Below are 23,592 nucleotides of genomic sequence, written 5' to 3'. Positions count from 1 at the left end.
ATCGAAGGCTTTTCTCTCCTGTCCTCTTTCTTCGACAATGCTGCTGACAGACTTACACAACCCTCATGTCACACATCTTTCTGCCATGACTCCATTCCCTGTGGTGAACATGGAGTGCTAAGCTGTGACGTCAGTGAACGGTGTCATGCCCTGTCTCCTCCTGTGTGCTGTTATAAATCTACACTGCTGCTTCTGGATCAGCTGCGTTCTGCATTAGCTTCTCTCTGTTTTATGTTTATGTAGAGGAAGAGGATTAAACAAGTGCAGGAGCTCCTGATCTGTCCTTTTTCGGCCCTCTTTTTGTGGTGTCGTTTAACTTTAAGGAGGGAGATGATGTAGACAGATTGCCGGTCACATGCACATCCACGTGCGTCCTCTTTGGCTCCAACATTTATGTTTGCTGAAAGTGCTGCCTTTTTTTTTTTTTGCACCAACTGCACTGAGGAGGAAGTGGAAGCTCACACCGTTTAGCCGGGTTTTAACTCATCCTAGGACAACAGACGGCATCCTCACACACTGAAGCAGACTTACTGTGGCCATGGAGACCCTCTGCCCAGGTACCTGTGAAGGGGAAGATGAGCTCCTGTAAGCAGCAGAGTGGCAACACTAAAGCTCATTATGTCTCAGCTGCTGAGCCGCCTGTCCAGAAATGAAACCTGAGCTATGCCGCCTTGAATGCGGCTACCTTTGGGCGATGTGGAGACGAGCAGCGGAGCAGATGTGGACTTCTAACAGCAGAAAGGATACTACAGTTTGTGCATTAGGACCATGCTCTATCCGCTTGTTGTTTTGATGCCTCCCACTGTTTGAGAGCTCAGAGCCCAGTCAGATAGTTACTTCAGTGAACTCCACAAAGCTGCCCCCCCTTCTCTCCCACTATCCCTCCATCCTTCCCTCCCGCTGACTCTACTAAATGCTCTCCAGTCGCTCAGCTCCGCACTCTCTTCCTAGCGGACTGACATATGTATACAAACACATACTCATGATCATGGCAGACAGCCCTTTTCTTCCATGCAATGTCTCACCTCAATGTGGGAACATGGTTTGCTGCTCCAATGATGATGCTACAAATATGGTGTATGTTCATGCTATTTTTGGGTCATAATACATTTTACCCCACTTGCCCTTTGTATCTAGAGCGGTGTAACATTGTGTAACTACGGTGCACGGAGCTGGATAAAACAGGATGAAGTATGTAGGACTCAACTGAACACAACTTTATTTTTTTTTCTCCAATATCAGAACATTTATTAAAAAAAAAAAAAATTTACAAAATGAGACATTGCTTTAGTTACTTTACTTTTTAGTGCAAATCACACCAACAAATCACTCGATGCAAAAACAGTTTAAGAAGCACACTGACAGTGAAAAAAGCAAAACATAACAAAATTCCAAATACATTTTAAGGATCACGTCAGTGAAAAAAGCACAACATAAAGCGAAAAAACATTACATTTTTGAAATCTGAGTAAAATTCTAGAATTAAAAACACAACTCCTAATACCAAAATAAAAATCAAAAGTTTCAGAAAACAACAATAATTTCCAGAAATCAAAATGAAATGTTGAACCATGAAACTAAAGAAGAAACCTGGAATGGTAGGTACTATAGGACATTGCTGACTGAATGATGATGATCATTTCAACTCAGCATGAAGTGATACTGGATATGCTCCGTACTAATCATAAAATTTTTGTTAGCATGCGAACATTGAAAACACTGAAATGCCAAGAATCAAACTGCATCATTCAGTCAGCCAATACCTACCTTTCCCAGTTTCTTTCCTTTGTTTTATATTTAAAATATCTTTTGATTTCTGAAAAATAACTTTCTTTTTCCAAAAGGTCATTTTGTTTCATTTTTTTACTTGCCTTTTGATTTCTGGAATTTTGTTTTGATTTCTAAAATAAAATGTTTTTTATTATTTGTTTTGCTTTTCTGTGTTGCTGTGATTTTCATTTTGTTATTGCATTGAGTGATTTGTTGATGTGATTTGGACCTCAGGGCCACCGTATATCACTCCACTTCATTTTTAGGTATGTAATGCATTTAGTGAGTATTTAACAACTTCCAGAATGAGATATCCATATTGACTCAAAGCAGAAAAATCATAGGAGTTTTTTTTTTCTTTTTTAATACTTATGATGGTGTAAATTTTAGTTTTTATTCTATCTTTCCACAAAAACAGAGAATAATTGAAGCAAAAAAAGTAAAGCAGTTGATTTAAAGGGTATATAAACCGTCAAATAGTGGGGTCTTATTCGAATTGGAATTGTTTTATTTCAAGCAATAAAAAATACATTGATATGCATGTAAATGATACAATTATAAATACTCTTAATCATAAATAGACTTATTTATGTTCGTAAAGTACACATTCAAATAATGCAAAAAGATTTGCCTGAAAGTGGTAGAAGTGAATTAATACGTATAGTCCTACTTCTATTATACCTATGTTTTTACTAAAAAATATTTTACTCAAAACTATGTTGCATGAACATTTAGGACTCCGAAATAACCCAAACAGGCTCCAGTCTAGAAATGCCTCTGCTGCCACGAGGCCTTGTCCTTAGGTCTAAAATGCCTCCAGTGCCATCTTGCTGTGCACAGCAGAAACCTTCTTCTCCACCAGATCCTCGCGTGAGTCTGTGCTCGTCACGTCACTGTTTGGAGGCATTTTATTCCAGCTGTCTTTTTTTCCAAAACTCACAATCAACTCTTAAAAGGGCTGAAAAGTGGATCAGTTAAAGCAATTTATCTAAAATTTTTACTTTCAACAGGTTTTGTGGAAAGATCAGACATAAATGAAGAAAAAAACGTTGTTTTTTTTCATCATTTAGAAATTCCAGTTGTTTTGGGTTTGTGTTGTGTAACGCACTTGCACAACTTTGTATTGGTTTGTCTGATTTTATTTGAAAGGGCTGAACCCTGACCCCTTCCTTTTCATCTAACAGTGAAATAATGCTTCTATTCCTCACTTGATCACATAAAATATTGGACTAGGGCTATAAGGGACAAGTTGGATTGAGCCTCTTATTATTGTAAAAATGTGCTAAGACATATTTAGTTTGAACACTAAAATGCCACTTAATGTACCCAATTACCTTTGAGAAGGTCCGAAATTACTACCACCCCCTTTAATGTCCATGTGTCTCGTCCTCGACACCCCCCAGAACCAGAAGGCGGGCATTAAAATGCATAAAAAATTAAGGCTGTTTACTTGGACTCTAATGAAAAGAGGCTTAATTAGTCCAGTTTAATTAATATGATTGGCTCCATAGGGGCTGCACAGGCATGACCGTAGTAGTTGATTCAATTAGAGCTCACAGGACCATTTCATACTGTCTGAGTGTCAAGAATTGATGTCAGAGGAGATTTGACCGCAGAGCTGCATGCTCCTTCCCTGGGTCCCAGGTTGGAAGGCAGCACTGCAGTTAAATGCACTGAAGCAGACCATTACATAAACACCACTGCAAGGTCAGACATCTGTGTGCCCCCCCCCCCTGTCTGTCTCTCTTTTCATCACAATCATAAACTGCCTTGACATTACAGTTTTAACCAAGATCTAGTCCCGTTTTCAAAGCACTGTTAGAATTTCCTCAGTTGAATGGATTTGAATGTTTTCTACCTTATCTGTGCTTGCAGATTTCCTTTTTCCCCCTTACTCCTTATTGTTTCACTCTTGGTTCTTCTCTCTAACTACTGCATTAGTGTTAGGGTTATATAAAGTCCTGTGTGAACGCAGAATGCTTTTATATCAGTTCTGCAGACTATGAGCAGTTTCCTTTTTTCTGGAGTGCACAAGAAGGAGTACAAAGAAGAGGTCGAAAGTGCGGCAGCACTTCAATAAAGAGCCAGTTTGTCCTCTTTGATGCTATGCTGCCACACACTTCAGCTACAAAGGAACAGCGCTGTTGCCACTGAGAACTAAAGTAAAAGACACTGAGCCTTTCTTCACTGGGCTCAAAACACAGCGTCATAACATCACTCACATAAGGTGCGCAGCTTTCTATTATGCCTAACTCTGGATTTTTTTTTTTTGTAAGGGCTGAAGGCATTTAAGCAGAAATTTCAAGATGTGGATACTGGTAAAGCAGCCTTTGATCCATAACGCCACTTTTGACAGACTACATAGTAAATACGAAGATCGCTCTTCAGCTAAAGGGCTTTGGCTTGAGCCCCCTTGGCAGCAAGAATCCACCCTGTTTGAGTATCCTTAAACAAATCACTGCTAGATCAAGCAGGCTGAGGCTGAGGTTCAACCACATCTCACCTCTGAATTTCTTTTGAATTACCTCAATTACCCCCAATCGAATCGCATTTATATGATGTCCATCTTGGGGCTTTAGTAGACACACCTCTCCGACAAGAGGTATTTTTGCATACATTATTTAAATTAGGTATAAGATGTATGCCACTGCATTGGTTTGTGGATTCTGCTCATTCTGGATAGCCAAATTAAGAGAATGACCAGAATTTCTGAAATTTCAGTTCAGAAATTGTACTTAAATTCAAGCTTTGTTGGAGGTTTTTGTTGTTGTTTTTAGGAATATTGTGTAATACATTCCAGTTTTTAAAAAAGGACTCTCCCCACGGCTTTGATTCTGTCAATCAGAGTCATCTGCCTGAATACCTGAGTTTATCACTCTTTTTAAAAGGGTGAGTCCAGGTTCCCTTTGCTAAAATTTTATTGACACAGCAGCCATGGTGCAGTGTTAGACCGGTCCACATCTGCTTGCTGGTTCAGTTTCCACTCATGTGTCCAGAAGAGTCTTTGGGTACTGAACCCCACATTCCCTGTGGCCCGGTTAACCTCTTACATGGTGAGTGAATATGTTTGTGAACGCGTAAAGGGATGGGATTTCTAAAGCACTTGAGCCTTGAAAAACAGGGAAAAGCGGTTTAGAATAACGCACCATTTACTATTTGCTCATTACTCAGAGGTCAAGACGGTCAATTTTCAAACTTGTGATGGTAACACATTTCCAGCTGGAAATGTGCTGTACACTCTTTTGTGACCCACTATCTCACATTGGATGGCGCTGATTCTGATCCTGTCAACCACACACGATCTCCCTGTAAACTTCTTGACTGCCAATTGAAGATCTGTGCAAACAGGGCTACATCATCAGCAAAAAAACAGAGACTTGAAAAAAAGGCACAGTTCCTCTGCTAACCAAGCTGGATACTCTCCCATTTCCTGGCTGCTCTTTGATGTTATGTCTACAAAACTTATGAACTCGCTTAGGGAAATTTAGAAATCCTGCCTTGTTTACTGTCAGCAATGCAAACCAAGCCCTGTCTGTGTACAGGGACCAAATGGCTCTTAGTGAACAATTCTGATGCCACAAACTCTGCAAGCTCTTCCAACTACACACAAAAGTTGCCACTGTTATGAGCCTACCAGGGCTCTGCAACCTTTAATAAGAAAAAAAATATATTTCTTTTTTGACATGGAAAAAAATAGAAATATAAAGAGAAAATGGCATTTTCTCAAAACGTGAAATTGGTTTTCCTTTTGACAGAAGCTTTTATGACTTCCTTTTAAAATAAAAGATGACGTGTGCTAAACAGGATCATCCCTGTGCAGCTAATTTACTCCTATGAAAGGTGTTAAGCAACCTAAGACAGAAATAGCATTTTCTCTTGTTGTACCTCCTTAGGCCTGCTTAGGTGAGCCGTTAACCTTTTTCCTACTCACTACAGCTGTAAACCTGAACATAAACATGACTTTTTTTGTTACTGGTTCCCTAGAAAAAGTATACAACGAATATACAAATATAAAAATATATTTTAACAACTCTACTAGCATAAGATAAAAAGTGTTTTACACTCATAAAATAAACAGAGCAATAAGAAAAAATTTGACTTTTTACCAAAGTTTAGCTTAGTATTTGACATCTGTGCATTCTGGAGAAAGCACAGAGCGAGCACAGCCTCTTGATGTCAAGGGGGATGTTAAAACCTGTATATATGTTATCTTACTTCTAGTTGCACATCAGCTATAAAAATATAAACTTAACTAAATTAAATCAATCCCAACTTAGTCACCCTTACTTTAAAAAATTGCTCTTATTTTAGTTTTTTTTTAGCCAGGGAGCCACTATAGAGGAGGCTCAGTTGCAGACCCCTGACCTGCACTGGAAACTGGTCCCTTACATTCAAAAATACATTCACTTAAATTCATTTCAATGTTTAAAATGTACTATTTAGAATTGACTACTAACAGAAATTGTTTACACTTCACAAGCATCAATCCATCTTTTTTTTTTTCAAACAATATCTGAGCTAATCACTTTTCGTAAGATCATCCAGATAAATGGTGTTATAAATACATGCAGTCAGCTGTTCCCAACAGCAATAATCTATGTGGTGCAGTAGTTCATGTAAAGAGCTGTTATGCTCGCTGGCAGCCTGTTTTTCAAAAGCAGATTGTTGAGCACTTTAAAAGTAGCGATTTAGTAAATGATGTGCCACACTGCAGGCTCGTGCAGCAGGAGAAGGAATGACTCGGAGGAGCGACTTCTAGGAGCATGTGCATCAAGTGCTCCTTTTTCTGCATTTCTCATCTCCTCTGTTGTTCGGAACATACGAGATCCGCGGACCTCCTGCTCTTTGCCTCCTGCAAAGCTCGTGCACAGAATCCAAACACCGAAAAGCACAAGACATACACGCAGGAAGATTAATTTGAATGATTGACAAGTGACTCAGCTCTGTTAATCGAGTTATGCTTATTCTGATTAGAGCCCTTAATGTGAGTAAGATAACCTGGTTAAGGTGTTTACATGAGAGTTGCAATAATATGCATATTGCATTAGTCTGGTTATAATTGAATTATGGGTGCGCATGTAAATGCTCTTTGTCTCTCTCTGGCTCCGATCCAGACAGCCGCCTCTGCGTTTCATGTGAGGGGAAATCTTAGTGTACACTGTAGGTCTGCGCTGATCAGAGGAGAGGTGAGAGATGAGCGTGTGTGCAGCAGTTCATATGAAAGCCACCTGGCTCTCTTCAGCTCTGTGATTTATGCCTTTGATAACAACAGCCCAAAGATGCTTTCAACAACAAAGTAGTGCTGAAGGATGACAACAAAAGGACAGTTGTCAGTCTGGAGATGAAAAGATGTCTTGCTAGCCGGCTGTCTCTTTTGTAACTTTGATAAATATTTTCTTCCTTTTTTTAGTTTATTTGTCTCCGTGTTTTTAGCTGTTTCTTATCAAAGGTTATTGATGAAGCAGAATGTGAAGTGGAGTCAGTTTTCTGTTGCTGACAGAGTCTCCCCCCCTTCATCCTGTGAGACGACAGTAGTGCTTTACTTTGACAGCAGACATATTTCCGCTGGCTCGTTCCGCTTAGTGTCTCGCAGAATGTGCAGCTCTTTGTATTATATCTATTTCAATCCTATTTCTTTACATTCCTTTTTGTTTTTTAAAAGAACTTAATGAAATATTCATTTAAATATGTGCTGAAGGAAAGATAATGTTCTCAAATCAGATATCTAAAATAGTCAGTTGTAATGTCATCTCTGATCACTGGCCAGGTTGAATCAAGAAACAGGGACACCCCCCCAACAAAAAGCTGTTGTAAAGTGGTTCAGCAACAATACTGACCAACATCACTGTAGGTCTGGACAACTTTATTTGTAAACAACAACACACAAAAACCTAGGCATCTTCTAAAAAAATGAGATGGATAAAATCATTAAAATACATAAAAGATACAATGATATAAAACATACAATACAAAAAATGCAATGGGATTTTTTTTGAAAATGGACATTGAGGATGCTTGTCAGACTTTGGTGGTAAAGCTTTGAGCCTCAAAAACAAAAAGCTGGTTCTTCCTCTCCACAAAACCTCCAGGACGAGCTGATCGGCAGACCTGTAGGCAGAGCACTTCAGAGCCGAGCGTTTGACTTTTGAGGAATTTGGAAATAAATCTGTGCTTGAGTCACAACGTTCCAACAGGGCAGAAACCCCAGAGTTTCCTGAAAGCAGAAAAAAGAGGAGATATTTTCTATTTCTTTCTATTTTCTATTTCTATTTCTTTCTTATCATTGTTGCATGTGTTTTCACAAAGAATTGGATGATTTTAAATAGTTGTTTTTTGACCCACAGTATCTGACCTAATTATCTAATATATTTGTTTTATAAGTGTGATTCTTTTTTTTTTTACATTATTTTATGTCAAAAATGACATTTTAAGGTATTATTAAAGTTACTCAGTGCTGTAAATCTTTAGGAGAATGAAGGAAAAGTGAGGAATGTTTCATCCTGAAGTATGTGAATGAATGAAAACCCATTAAGTTTAAAAGGACTAAAAAACTTGTTTTTTTTCTGAGAAAACAGCAGTATTTTGTTGTATAGCTTCCATAATTCAAAACAGAACAAGATATCTTTTTCAAAAGGAAGCAGAGCCACCTTCTAGTTTTCTCTTAACTACTGTAGTCTTGGAATAATATAAGTTAAAATCATAAGGCTTAACCAGATGTACAATCTTCTTTTAAACAATGCAATTTGCAGCTCTTATTTCCTAAATTGGCATTTCTCCATATGTTTATCCAATGTTTTAAATGTGTTTAACAAAATTGGTCAATTGAAGAAGTGTTTGGATGTTAACACAGCTCCTTGTTTCTTCACATTCTGTGTTTTTCTGATTCAATCTATGGTATTCCCCTAAAATGACCTTAACACAACCGTCCCAGCCACTTTGTCTCTGTATCTTATTTCTTTCCTACCCTCTGTCATCTGTCTTTTCTACTCTGTTGTAGCTCTCTGTTCATCTGTCTCACTCATCCCTCCTTTTCGCATCCATCTGTCTCACTCCTTCTATCTTGCTCCCAAAATCGGCGGTCGCTGCAGGCTGAAGGGCTTTTGCGCCATCCCTTTCCAGCACCAATCTGCTCCCCAAGAAGCTCTGCTTGAAATGTAATTAACTGCACTCTAATTTAAAGTAAAATGTTTGGAGGGAATTTCCTTTCCTTTTTTTTATTGTAAACTTTTTTTTGAAGTGTCAAGATACATTTAGTTTTAAAAAAGAAATTTAAGGCGATACTGTCTTAGTGTTGTATTCTCTTTTGGATCATTTTAATTTTCTGTTTCACTTAAATATTCATACTCCTTTCCTGGACTCCTCCTGTAGATTAGACAGTTGACAGTCTTCTTATAGCAGAAATGAGGGGAGTGCTCCGTGACTGATGGAGCTCCTTTGTCAGTGACAGGGGAGCCGCTGCTGGCAGTTTGGGGCCAAAGAACAGTACAGATTACATTAACATCAGTCAAGCTGTTGTCAGACTAGTAGGGCATAAATAGAACCTTATTGATGCATAATGCAACAACTTTTCAAGTTGACGTTTTCTGAGTAATAGAATCAGTGAGTGACTCTGTGGCTAAAACGGCAAAATGCCAGAAAAGCTCTGCAGAGCGATGTCTGGGAGAGAGGTACAGGGACGTCCTGACTTTTAAGGGTTTATTTGCACAAGTTTGCAAAATCATAGAGAATGTGTGTCTGTCCACTGGCGTTTGGTTATTTCACTGTCAAAAGCATGTTGGAGAGCTGTAGAGTAAACGGGAAGCATGGTAATATTAGAAAGCATAGAAGTCATTATGGTGCAGTGGGAATTAATTTGACCAGCACACTGCCTCGTTTTTGCTACTTAGCTGAATATCACTTGGCTCTTAAAGTGCTTTGACAGCTTTGTAATGGGGAAAACAAAGCGTTTGACCTAGTCTAGCATAGGCAAAAATCCCAGGAAGCCTTGACACAAAAATTGCACAGTGCCGTTTGATCACCACTGACACTGCCCCTACTGTTCCTCTCCTCCTACTCCGGTACAGCCAAGTTCACAGAGACTCAGAAAATACAGGCCCAGATGGAACAAGAAACCAAATGCACCTCGAGAAAATACCACTTTCAAAGGCATAAAGGACTAATATATGGTGCTTTCAGGAAAATAGAGGATTCTGTGGTGTGATGTGCCACTCTAAGTTAGATCAAAGTTTTGCAATCACACCTCCATTTTAAATCTATATATAATTAATCTATAGCTATCTATAACATGCTTTTTCAGCTCCAAGAAACTTAATTGGTTTGCTCTAGCATGTTTTACTAAACTGCAACCTTAGATAAATAACTAAAAACTTTTTTTCATAGTTTTGCTATTAGTTTTTGGGTTTCTTTTGGAGCTGCTCTTCATTTATAAGCATTAGTGTAGCAAGATCAGTTTGCATGGTCCTTGTCTGCGTAAATTAAAGTCACAGCTACACTCTGGAATCTGAAATCAGAGGTGTGCCAAGCAGGTAAATCATTTACTATGGATGACTTTATACTCACCTGGTCCAGTCCTCTTAAACAGTCAATAGCTGCGTTTACATGGACAAAAGTAATCGGAATGAATGCCTGATCGGAAGAAAAATGCGTCATGTAAACACGCCGTTCGGAATAGTCTGCCCCGATCCGACTCGTTCAGATCAAAATTTCTTTCCGATTGAAATAGGTGGGTAATGCCGATTGTTGATCCGATCTTGGAGCATGTAAACAGTTCATTCCGATCGTGTGTCACTACTGCTCTGGTTTAACGTCATGCATAGAAGGTGTTTCGCTCCAGAGAAAGCTTTGGAGTGCAAACAGGACTGACCGGCTGCTCCGCGGACGCCTCTGCGCTCCGCCCTCGCCCCGCGGGCTCCCTGCCTCTCCCTTCCTATCTTCTCTGACACTCCTCGCGAGGGGGGCGCCGGGGAGGAGCACTTCTTGCCCCCTGACGTCCCGACCCTGCGAGGTCCGGGCGCGGCTGCCGGTGGACGAAGCGAACCGTGTCTCTTAGCAGAGCAGGCAGACTTATAGCTTTGTGTTTGAGGGGAGGGGAGGATGCTTTGTTACATGTGGGAGGCTTCGGACTGCCATCCGCCCGCAGCTTTATGTGAACGAGCAGCCGAAGTCAGGAGAACCATGTCTATGGAGTAATATTTCTGCCACCACGTTGCACACACAACTTTTTAAGTTGAACACAAAACTTTCTAAGTTTTTGATTTGAGACAACGCACGCGAAAAATGTGTTTTGCAAACGCAAAAAAAGTTTTTGAAAGCAAAAAAAAGTTTTTGAAAGCAAAAAAAAGTTTTTGAAAGCAAAAAAACGTTTTTTAAGCAAAAAAAAATTTTTTTTGAGCAAAAATCTTAGAAAGTTTTGTGTTCAACTTAGAAAGTTTTGTGTGCAACATGTTGGCAGAAATAAAACTCCATACATGTCTCCTCTTTCCCATCAGAGCTCGGGCCTCCAGCTCATCCCGTGGCTTTGGGGCGGTGTGTGAGCTTTTCAAAGCCGAAAAAAAAACACATTTGTGTCTCCAGTCATGTCCCGACAAAATAAAGGCTGATGTTATCCCCACATATTTACGTGCAGCCAAGATGCAGATTGAAGCATTTCCCGCATCGATTTTTATGTTCATCCAAGGCTAAATGTTGTTAGCGCGTGTTAGCCTTCACCTAACCCTTCTTCCGGCTCCGTTTTGCCACAAAAAAAGCACCAACCACACAGATTAAAAATAAAATGAGTGAACAGGCGCTTCATAATAACCATAACAATAATAAAAGCACGTTTAGAAGATCACCTTGTATATTAACTAACTGCTACATATATGCATGTGGCAGCTCGGCTTGTTTACAGGGGGGACTCATTTCCTCGTCCGGTATTTTAAACAGAACTGCGCATGTATGTGCAAATGATTTATTTCGACCGAAAGTGCTGCGCATGTAAACGTTTGTTCTATTAATCTGAAAAAGTTTTTCTAGGCCCATGTACACGGTTGAATTCTAATCCGACTATTGATCCGATCAAGATATTTTGCACATGTAACCGCAGTTTATGATACAGACACAGGAACAATTTCAAGACATTTTTAATTAACCCCTTAGTTGTTTAACTGATAACCACACATTTGTTCTTCCTTTAACTTGGTGTGGAAAACAAGCCTCAACCATCACCCCACCTCTGCTAAGAAAAATGTAAACATGTGTCACTGACACTATAACCTTATACTGAACAAATTTGGTAACTTATTCCCTCTCCAATTTATCCAGAAAAAAAAACATGGTTCTGGACTTTAAGCTTTAATCTTTTAGGCCATACAACTTCAAGTTGTTCCCATCTTTTGTCCATTGGACTTTCTTCTGGATGTATTTTCAGAACTGGCTGCGGTTGTTCAGTCTTAATCGGACTGTCCATATTGACTTAAATTTTTATCGTGCTTTGTGAGGATCAGAGGCTAAAATAGTAGTTGTTGGATTTTGGGTTTTTACCTCAACAAGGATCATCAATGTCCTGAACGCTGTCGAATCATGGCTCACATTTTTAAACGCTAATATAGCAATATTTAGAAACAGTTTTTACTCTTGTTTTGTTTAAGATTTATGCGTTAAACCAAATGCTCCTTACAAAAAAAATCTCTTTCCTGTGGTTTTAACATGTTGGCTTTGTGTAAACACACACCAGGAAGCTCCAGAGCAGAAAACTGACAAAACTCCTCTTTTTGTGATCGTCTGCACACCTGCTGATGATCAGATCATCAAGGGCTGATAATTAGCTGCACCTGTCTGCAGGTTATTGTCTAAAGCCCAGTGGAAGCCATAAAGGGGTGTTTAGTGAGCATTTTCCTGTTTGTTTCTATTCTCATTTAATAAACGACAAAAGCATGGGTATGCTGTTAGACTGAAGCTGCATTTGCCTGATACTGATCTCGTTATTTTTTTCGCAGTTACACAAAGAGGAACTCTGCATTAGAAACAAAGACAAACCCCTGCTGATGACTGCATTCAATCATGTTCTCTTGGCAAAAGAGAATAATCTGTGTAATTTCTACGGAGACACATCGGCTGTGATATTTTCGACACTAACAATCTTTCTTTCGCTCTTGTGTACACTCCTGAGAAAGGATGAATTTTTGTGCTGCGAGCTTGGGCAGGAAAAGCTGAGGACAGTTCCCCAGAGTCCAGACAGCAAGGCCCCCGGGCCTCCAAAGCTCATAAACAGATGTGTCCTTGTCCCCAGCCAAGCGCAGCCACTCATGGCAAAGCAGGGGCCCAGTAATTGTGAAGAATTGAAAGCTAAATATTGGCTTTATCTCCTCAGTAATAAAAGGGCCATGAAATTGATTTAATGCTGCAGCGCTTCTCTTGGGTGGCTTCTTACAGCGTGAGCACAAAACAATGTGCAGAAGCCATCTATTAATTAACCCACCTAATCCTGCAAAGTTAATCTCTCACCACAACTTTGCCCGCAACTAACTTCCAAGCCAGTAGGTCTGCTGGGGGTGTCATTACAATGGCAGTGAGGGAAGAGAGATTCAGCACTTAGGAAAATAGATGAAGGTCGGGCACAACCTTGGAGACTGTGCGGCAGAAAGGCAAGGGTGCATGGAAAACGTTAGCACAGGACCTAAACAAGTTTCTATATAAGCCAAAATGTCTTCCAATTTGTTCCACATGCGGATGCAAGAGTAAACGACACAAACACAGTTGATTTTTGTTGACTTTTGTGCGTTCTTGTCATCTAGTCTCACCTTCTCTCCTGAGCTGTTAGGCAGTTGGGGGGGGCATTTCTTTCTCTTCTTCACCTGCCTGCCAGTCACAGCATGACGGCTCCTCACACCCCACACGCACATTCATGGTCATATTGTGTCCGTAGAGTTGTGAATTACCTCCCTCTCAGCCAGCTGATGAAAAGCTATGTGTTTTTCTCTGTGACTGCGGCTCATCTGACCCTGCCCTTTCACGTCCTCCTTCTCCCCTCCGTCTCATCGCTCTTTTGTGTCAGCTTCTTTTCTCTCTGCAATCGCAGAACAAGGCTGGCCTGGAAAATAGGTCACCTGCTGGTGCTCCTCTCACCTCCACAGCATTCAAAAAATAATCCTCAGAGGTGTCCTGTGCCTTTTTGTAATGGTTAAACCACAGGCTGACCACAACATAGAAAAAAAACCACATTTAGCTACAAAGAAAATGCACATTTTCGCAAATATATTTTCCCCAATTGAGAACTTTGCCAGTGCTCTTTTTTTTATTTAGCGAGTGAGTAAAGCATTTCCTGTGGAGATAATTTTAGGAAGCTGATTAGGCATTGACAGTGTTGAGCTGAGAGTGAGGAATCTCATCACCTCTGTTAATGACATGTCATTCCTGCGCTGAGAGAGGAGCACAGGCCCTGGGCATGGACTAGCGTCTCTCAGCCACCTCAAGCTGCTGTGTTCATTAAGGCCAACAATGTAATTACGATTCTCAGATACTGCTTTGGCTTAATTACAGTCTGATTTTTGGGCTGATATTTGTGGTAATTATTAGACCCTTAAAAACTGGATTTGTCTTTTTCACACTTTTCCGCTTCATTAGTTCTTCAGAAAAGGACATTTTAGATTAAATTACGGTTGAATCCGTGTGCATACTTTAAAGATCCATTCCAATTGAAATGGTGTTTTTGGTGTTTTTAACATGTTCTTGTGGTATTTTTCTCATGATGGAGGATGTGTAAAGAAAATTACGGGATTACATCAATACAACTCAGAGGTGAATTTCTGATCAACTATTTCCATTCTGCAGAAACTATGTCCTAGAAAACGATGCAGGTTTTGGCTAAAAAAAGTTAAAAGATGATCGGAGTGGGACTTTAAATCTTACAGCCTGCAAGTGTTGGACTGTTATAAACATCTGTATAGGGGAAAAGACTTTTATTTAAATAAGCTTGCAGATGGAACTCTCTCCTGAGTGTCAGATCATAAAACAGATGCTGCCATCTGAGTGTGGGAAATGTATTTTTTATGCTCTATATTCTCTACCTGAGTAGCCCAACAAAAAACTGTGAGTTGCATGTTAGTGGATTATTTAGATTCACTTTAAATTTTCTATAATTGGGAGCTTTTGGGAGGGGGGGGGGGGGGGGGGGGGCGCTGTCCCTAGAGGTACAGGTACTTCTGCACATGTCTAGGCATCTCAGATGCGGCTGCAGTCTTTTAGCTAAAGCATGCACGGTACAGAATGGCAGACCTACGGTAAATTCTCTCCATAGTACGCTCCTTCACTTGAGCCAGCTGGTCCCCCTCTGTGGAATTCTGATTATTGCACTTCTAATCTGTGACGCAGAAAAGAATATATTTATGGTTTCAGTTGTAATTTTACAGTTGTGATTCCTAACTTGAGCAACGAGGAGTGCCAGAACCCCAGCAGAACAGGTGATCCATGTAAAACCTCTCATGTTTAACACATTCACCGGGGTTTTGAATGTCACAGTGGGCTCTGTAGATGTCTGCTGATAGATGTCGCTCTGACACGAGCCCCTGGCTCTGACAGTTATAGTTTTATCCTGCAGCTCAGCGCCGCTCTCAGCATTCTCCTGTAGCTTTGGGACGTACTCATCCATGTGCAGGAAGTGATGCGTGTGTGTATGTGTGTGTATGTGCCTGCAGGCTTCCCTGCGACAGCATATGGACCGGTGGCGGCAGCGGCGGTAGCAGCAGCGCGTGGCTCAGGTAGGGGGGCCCGTGGAAGAGGCGGCTACTTGGCGTACCCACAGAGCACAGGGCCAGGTAAACGCTCTGTCCATGTTCTGTGTGGCTGCTGCTCTCTTCAACTTCTCCTGCTCTGCTTCCCACCATAGATCCTTTGAGTCCCCTGCTTCCCCCAAAAAAATTCAACTTTAGGCTGAAAAATTAACTTTGACATAAACACCCCTCTTTGCACCTCTTTAGTTTTTTAATCTATTATTTAACTCCCTTCTGTAGCATCAATTTTTAAAACACTCCAAAAGAATTTTTTTTATTTTTAAAGTAAAAAAATAGGTTTGAGATCATCTAAAAACATTTACAAGTGGAACCCTTTTACATAACAATTAAAATGTAAACTTCTTTCCTCCTAACATGGTTTGCCACTTTTGCTTTCGTTTGGCAAACTAACCATTAAACTAACAGAGTCTGAACAAAGCTTAAATAAGCTAATAGTTAAGGTGGTTCATGTTTTCTTGTTTGCCGCATTTGCCCCCTGGTCACTGTCATCCCTCTAAAATTCAACAATCCCCTCTCCAGACATTAAGTAGAGTCTATTAAAGTCTTGTTAAGAGCCAAGGAAAGCATAGTGACAGTGCACATCCTGTTTACAACAAACAGACAAATTTTTCTGCAGCAAAAACAAGTCTGTAGTTTCTTTCCATCTTAAACAGCATTGATCAGCTTGTCGGCTTCATTTAGACATCCTGCTTTTTCCACCTTAACAACTGTAGATCCTTCAATAGCTGTCAATAATGCCTTCCCCTGACTGAGCACACAACCTCCCAGCTTTAAGGAAGAGTGTCTTTCCCAATCAGGCAAAGCGCTCGAAGCCTGCAGGAGTAAATGTGTTTTAATTATTGCTCAGATCTTTGTGTAGTTTGTGCCGTGGGCTCACAGACATAAAGTCAGGCGGTCGTTTACTGCTGCTTGAAGTTATTTGAAGTGCACTCAATTCCACGTAAATGCACAGATGGCCACCGCAGAGAATGAATACTACCTGCATGTACGTGTGCACAAAAGTGGACGCTCTTTTGCTCCTTTAAAGCAACAAGAAGGGACAGTGGAAGCTAATCAAAGCCTCTATCTTCTCCGCCAGGCTGTTTATTTTGCATTTTTAAAACAAACAATTTGCCCAACAATTGCGACAAACATTTGAGAAGGAGCAGGAATGTTGATTTGGGGTCAGCAGCAGCCAGAAAGAGAGAGACGTGATGGCAGCCATTGTGTACAATTTAATTCTGACAGCAGCAAATAGTGGGGCGACAAGTAAATGATTATGAGCAGAGGCTGAGAGGAGCGCCGTCAAAGTGGGAAGCGGTGACATCAGGGAAGTGTTGTAGACTATTTAAACAGTAATGGGGGAATTAAAAGAGAGAAATGTCCGTGCTCTGTCACTGGAGAATCTGTGTGATAAACAAAGCCATGAGGAAAATCTAGAGGGTTGTTTCATCAGCTGTAGCCGCACCACAATCATTTAGATTTCAGAAAAAAAGAAAAACATCTTTGTGTCTTCATCTTTCCATAGCGTTGTTTTTGCGTCGCATCTTTTGTTAGTTAAATGCATTTGTGTCTTTGACTGTTGACACCTCGAACAACAGTAACATGCAGAGATGGCTCTGTCTATGCAGACAAAGAGGACACAGACTCTTCAGGCTTGACCTTCCTTCCTCCCTTCGTGTGTCGACTAGGGATGCTGCTGCATCTCCGTCCAATCTTATGGTTTAATTTGCAGCAGTCAGCTCCATGTCAGCTCAGGAATAGCAATCCCGTTGGTTTCATTTTTTTTTGCTAAACTCTGTAATTTTAGTCCCGACAAGGATTCTTGGTGGTAGGAGGTAAAAAAAAAAAAAGGTTTTTACTTGTGGATTCTTTATGCTTTGACTCCACCTACAGTTGCCTTAGAGCACCACATGTTGCATGTATGTTTGTCCAAAATAAATAAAAGGAGCAGTTGATGAACAACACTTGAATACTGAGAGTGTTCAAAGCAAACTTGTCTGTAACCTTTGTAAGTGCTGTGATTTTTGTTTGCAAATCGTCAGCGATTGCAGTAAAAATGTGGACAGCCTGTTCCATCGCCGAGCGAGAGCACTTTCACTCAACTCTCAGCATTCGGAAGACAAAATGATGGAGTTGAGATGACGAGGTGTATTTTTCAGTGTCTCCAAAATACTCACTTTGCACATCATTTACACACAAGGAAAAATGCATTTGGTAGATAATATGTATCTTAAGCATTCTCATGCACAGAGGATTTATTCATTTGTTATAAAATTTTGAGTGAATGAATGAATCTTCTGTTACTCCTAGATGTTATTTGGAGTCCTCCATTACTTTCCATTTAGGAGAACGAACAGCACCCAGAGCTTGTTTCAGAGAAGAAAGGTGGCTTTAGGCCAGACAGGGACAATCTACTAATCCTGCAAAAATGTCCAGCTCCTGCTTGAAATACATCTAAACACAGTTGGTAGACTTAGCCAACCAAAACACACCTGTTAATCTGACCAGAACAACAGTACACAAACAGAACAGACATGAACTCGACATAGTGAAAGAAAAAGTAGAATAGGAAATAAACACAAAAAGTAATTCTTTTCTTTTGTGAAAATTATTCAAAAGTACTCTAAATTAATATAAATGACTTTAATATTGTGGATAATTTAGCTGTAATTTTTGGCTTTTGCACAAAATGTGCAACAGAGTAAACTTTTGGTGTATTACATTTACATTTGTTTATTTATGAGAACACATTTTCTCTCACAAAAATCAAATGTGATTCCTTGTATATAAAATGAACGAGATCCACGCAGATTAAAAATGACGTGTTTATCTCCAAAGCTATAACAAAATTTTTATTTTAAAACAAATGTCAGATTTGCTTTAAGAACAACGCTACTACAGGATGGATTTTAGTTCTAAGGTGGAAAAAAGATTTTCTGTTGCCATCAATGTGGCAACATTTTTTTTTACTGTTTATTAGATTGAATTTCTTTACAATAGATGAAGGTTTTGCTAAATTTCAATCCAAAAAAATCTGTTGCAGGAGACTTCATTGATTGGTTAAAAATGTGTCACCTGACTAGCTTCTCTACGTTTCCTGCCGTGTCCTTCACAATAAAAGCTTAGTGCTGCTGATTACATCCAGTGAACCGTTAATAAAAATAGTTTTGATGTAATGGCTTACTGGCCTCCCCATATCAATGTCAAATACAAATCAGACCAGGCCGTGTTCTTTTTCTTACAGAAAATTAGAGTCAGACATGCTGCATTCACTGTCATTACAATGAATGGGACTTTTATTTGTAAAAAAAAAAAAAAAAAAAGAAGAGAAAAGAAAAAAGCCATTATGGATGTTATTCAGGAGAAAATCTTTTGGAGTTTTTTTTTCTGCTTTGGTCTACAGTTATACATGTATTTTGTTCCCTGATCTCCAGCAGAAAACTCCTCAAGTGGATCAGGGAGATCTGGCTACTGCACAGAGTTTAGTACTGCCTAAGGGCACAGAGGTAGCAGCCCATAGTAAGCTTTATAAACTGCTGTTGCAGTTTGGAACCTGCTTTGAGCTGCAGCACAAAACCACTGAAGTTCTGGATTTTTTCTTCTTTTTTTTTTTACTTCGTATTAGCACTGAATATCTGCAAATCTAGATTAAAGACAAGAATATTTCCATCCTACTGCTAAAGGGCAATACTTAAAAAAACAAATGATTTTTTTTAATAAATTGAAGATGGACATGTAATAATACTTCTATATACATATAAGCACTTTCTCCTTGTGAATTCTAAATGACATTGTACCCAGGTCATGTGAATAAAAATGTCATTTTCCCCTCCCAATATTTTAGCGTTTTCTTCTGGCACAGTTAGAAAAAAGAAATTGAAGCAAATGGTTCATATTTTCAATTCTTAAAAGACATTTGTACTTTTTTTCATATTTTGAGCCTCGTCTCAGATCTCAGCTTCCCCCTCAAAGCAGATTGGTCTGCATGTTCAGGTGCAGTGATCCACTGTTTATCTCGGCTCAAAGCCGACTGCGGTGTCTTAGTTTCAGCCTGAATCAGGATCATCTTCACTTTGAAAAGCTGTTCTTCCTGTCAGCTGGCTGCTTCTCATTTTTGTTCTCTTCCTTTTTTTTAGAACTCATCTCACTTCTTCTTCTTCTTCCAGCTTTTTTCTCTGCCGATGGAAAGAGGGAAACCTCTTTGACAGACATTTTCAAATTAAGATTATTATCAATTTCTTCCCAATAAATTCCCTGATTTTCAGCTGTGCCCGAGAGGAAAGTAACAGTGACTGTGTGCAGGGAGCTTAATCAGTCTGGCTCTTAGTGAGCTCTGGTCCATTCTGTCCCTGATGCTAATCTTCAGAGCTTAGCTGTGACGCCAGGAGCACTTCTCATGTATTCGATGCAAAATAACACACGCAGACATGCTGAGGCAGTTCTGCTTGCTGGGGTTTTTGGTGGAGGCCTGGGGAAATATTAGACACACGAGGGAGGGCAAAGCGTCCCTTCACACCTTCACCACAAAGTGGTGGCTCTCACAGCTGTGGGGCGCAGATGCACCGAGGCTGCGGGCTCTCTGGATGTCGCCGCTCTGCCCTCCAGGGGCTGCATGAATAACGCACTGCTACCAAAGGCTTTGAACAGCAGATCCGTTTTGTCCTCAGACTGAAAACTCATCTGTGGAAAGCATGCCTTCTGCAGAATATTTGCGCTTCAGAAATAAACAAGCACTTCAAAAAACATTTTTTTTTATAGTTTTAGCATTTTATTTAACACTTTCCAATGCACCAACACATGGTTAGATAACAGACATATTTAGAAGGTTGTACTTTTATGAAAACATGCAGCTTCCAATACTTCAGTTTTCAATCATAGCCACAGATTTGTTTTCAAAGCAGGAGTTAGAAAAAAACGGATCCTGTTATCAATCAGCAAACACTGCACTGCAAAAGACGTAGCCTCAAAATAGGAGAACACTAATCTTAAGACGAAAATCACTAGAAAGTAGTAAAAAAATCTGTCTATAAAGCAAGACGTTTTTACTTAACAAAAAATCGTATAATAAGATATCAAAATCTAGAAACAAGATGTTCGAAAAGACAAAAAAGCTAAAAAGTTAACTAGATAGAATTTATGAAGTCGGCATGTTATAAAGCCCATTAATAAGTAAATGTTGCTAGTGCTAGGGAAATGGTTAGTATCATGAGTTTTTATTAAACTAATTGTTGTTTATTTTGATTGTCGTGACAAAAACACAAGTTCTATAAGTGGAAATGACTAATTTTAGAACAAAATGTGAACAAATAAGAACATGGCTCATCTCAATAAATCCTCATAAAATCTAAAACTCTCTTTTGTTTTAACAGAAATCTAAATTTCTGTTTCCAAAAAAATGAAAATGAATGCCAGTCTACCTTTTTAACATTCAGATAACTTTGAAATAACATTTTTAAAATTTAACCAAAAATTACAATTTGAGGTTTTAATTCCAGTCTTTAATCTAATTTTTCTATTTTTAAGAGTTACAGGATTTTGACTCATTTTAATATAAACTTCCTTATTTTTCTTATTTTGGGAAAAGTTTGGAAAGTGTGCAGCAAAGATTAATTAAATCAAAGTAAAACCTGGTAAAATATCTTTAATGTCTAAAAACAAAGTTTTAAATCTTTGTAGGTATCAAACAGTTTGCATTGTAAATGTTCTTTCACAGTTGCAAGAAGCTCCCGTTCTAACAGGGTAAAATCTGCATGAGAATCCTTTCATGCTGTCTGAGTGGGCTAACCATGTTTAGTAAACTGAACCTCATTATGCAGTGTTTGGATTCTGTCTGTGACCTCTCACAGTTATTGTCCAGTAATGTTTAAAACAAACACAAATCAGAAGCTTTTGAGTTTGTTCTTTATTTGAAAGAATGGCCAAAAAAAGAAAGGCAAAGTATTCATAGAAATAAAAACCAAGTAAAGAAAACAGAAGCCGGAGTACGGGTGAGCAAATGCAAGAAGAAATCATCTGTTAAAATTCATTAGACAAGCCTCTCTGAACACAAAATGACAAGACATTAAATATGTATTATTTATGAAATGTCTGTGCTCTATGAAAAGGGTGTCTAGTGCTGTTAATTACTCAGCCATTCATTCAGAAAAGATTATTTCAAATAGAAAGTGAAAGCAAGACTCGACGGCAAAAGAGCAGTTAGTTTCCTTACGCTATTTTTAAATGACACTGGTGAAAATGGAAAAGCTAATTATGGCAGCTCTAAAATTCAGGGCTAATTTGAGGAGCCGCGTGTCAGGTTTATTGACATCTTCTGCGGAGCGACGCGGTTTGATCGCCACAGAGGAATCCGGCTTGTGCCACGGGGGCCAAGAGAGGAGCAAGTGTGTGAACAGTCACAGCTTCCAGAGATGAAAATAACTTTTCAGTTATAGATTTTTTTATCCCCCTGTTCCCTCTATTTGTTGACTGTATAAATAACAGGTCCGATCATGTATATTCAAAGAGCCTGACAGATGAGAAGTCAATATTTTGCTGATGACCTGAATTCAGAGTAGAGGCTCCGACTTACTTTGAGGTAGAAACTTTTGTATTCTCATAGATTATGCTATTTTTTTTTTATAGGCGCCGGTTTGTTTGGTCTCAAAGGGACACTGCGATCACCAACTTGTATAAATTTCCCACACCCTAATGTCGCAGTGGGCTCCATTTTATCTTAAGAGTGATAGGTTTTATTTTCTAACAAGGGAGAAAAAGGAGAATTAGTACTTTCAAGGTTTATGATTCCTCCTTAAAGGCAGTCACCTGGCAAAGTGGAAACGAGAACAGGGCATTTATCCTCTTCCAGAGAGGCTCTCCGATGATGTCAGTAACAGATGACTGTGAGACACTCCCCTCTCCATCGCCTCACAGCCAGCTTTGGTCACCGAGGGCAGCAGGGAGAGAGGGTGGGGGCAGGGGAGATAATTATCAGTATAAATGAAGCCCTGCGAACGATTCGCACTGCTAGGTCCCCTGATCTAGTCTCCAAGGCAACCTCAACACGCTCATTTGTTTTGTAGATGAGTAATTACATCCAATTAGTGGCCAGTGGAAAAAAAAAAAAAAAAAGAATACCAGAAAGGGCCATTGTTCCGAAAAGATTGTCTGAATATTAATAGTGGGACGGTCTGAGGCGCGGCGATATGATTGCTGATACGGATGCAGCTGTGGGCACACTGCTCAGTCTCCTCCTGCATAACAGATCAGATAGCCACTGATGAAAATATATGGCTTTAAAAATGCATCTGCGTGCTAGGTGTCAGAGTCATGCAGCTCTGTGTTTGCAGCAAACAAAGCTAGTTTGCTGTCACTATTTCACTGTTTAACCTGGCGGGATGTTTGCTCAAAGAAAAAAAAAGTTTGGGGTTTGGATTATTTGTGTTATGGATGGTCGTCTGTTTGGTCAGATTTTCACTGATTTTGAGTTTCTCTTCAGTTTTTTTATTTTTTTAATATACAGGGCTGGGCTACATTTTTAAAGACCCACTCCAATAAAAATGCAGTTTTTGGTATTTTTGACATGTTTTTGTGGCATTTTTCTCACAATGGAGGACACGCATATGAAAATAATTATCCTAAAATTGCATTTCTAAGTATTCATTCAAATCATTATGAAAATGATTTTAGAAAAAGCTTGTAGTTGGGACATAGAAGCTACTACGACAAGCCACATGCTCACTGCTCTGCTCTATTCCTTGCATCCTCTTGTAGACGACTAGATCCATGAACATTTTCATTTTCCTTGTCCTGGCATATGGCCTTAAACTGTACGGCTAGATAGCATTAATATTGCTCACCGTTTTTGTTGTATTGTTAGGTTGGAGTTGTGAGGGGCTGTTGGCTAGTGGAAAATACTGTAAACAGATGCCTCATCTGCATTGACTTTGACTTCCATGTGCTGCTTGTTAATGTGACTAAGTGGTTCATCTTTGGGGGAAAAAAATTCTGGTTAAAAAATGTAGATTTTTCTCATTTTCCCCCTTACAGTGTATTGAAATAAAAGTAATTTTTCTGCTATAGTTTTATTTTGTGC

General features: G+C 39.5%; 1 protein-coding gene across 10 annotated transcripts in view; it reads left to right on the top strand.

The window, feature by feature from the left end:
• msi2b (musashi RNA-binding protein 2b) overlaps positions 1-23,592 on the top strand; it is a 309,333-nt gene that overhangs the window by 272,190 nt on the left and 13,551 nt on the right. For 4 of the 10 annotated variants that reach the window (XM_023962333.2, XM_023962330.2, XM_078931296.1 and 1 more), the window contains exon 11: positions 15,444-15,506. The exons of 2 other annotated variants lie outside the window; for them this stretch is intronic. In XM_023962333.2, the coding sequence (XP_023818101.1) occupies positions 15,444-15,506 (63 nt within the window). Of the gene's footprint in view, positions 1-15,443; positions 15,564-23,592 lie in introns of all 10 variants that reach the window. 4 more of the 10 variants (XM_023962332.2, XM_023962327.2, XM_023962328.2 and 1 more) reach the window with 1 other exon arrangement.

The sequence above is a fragment of the Oryzias latipes genome, chromosome 14, assembly GCF_053564925.1.
Source record: "Oryzias latipes strain Hd-rR chromosome 14, Olatipes_Hd-rR_3.1".
NCBI lineage: Eukaryota > Metazoa > Chordata > Actinopteri > Beloniformes > Adrianichthyidae > Oryzias > Oryzias latipes.
This window is presented reverse-complemented; position numbering and strand designations above follow the sequence as displayed.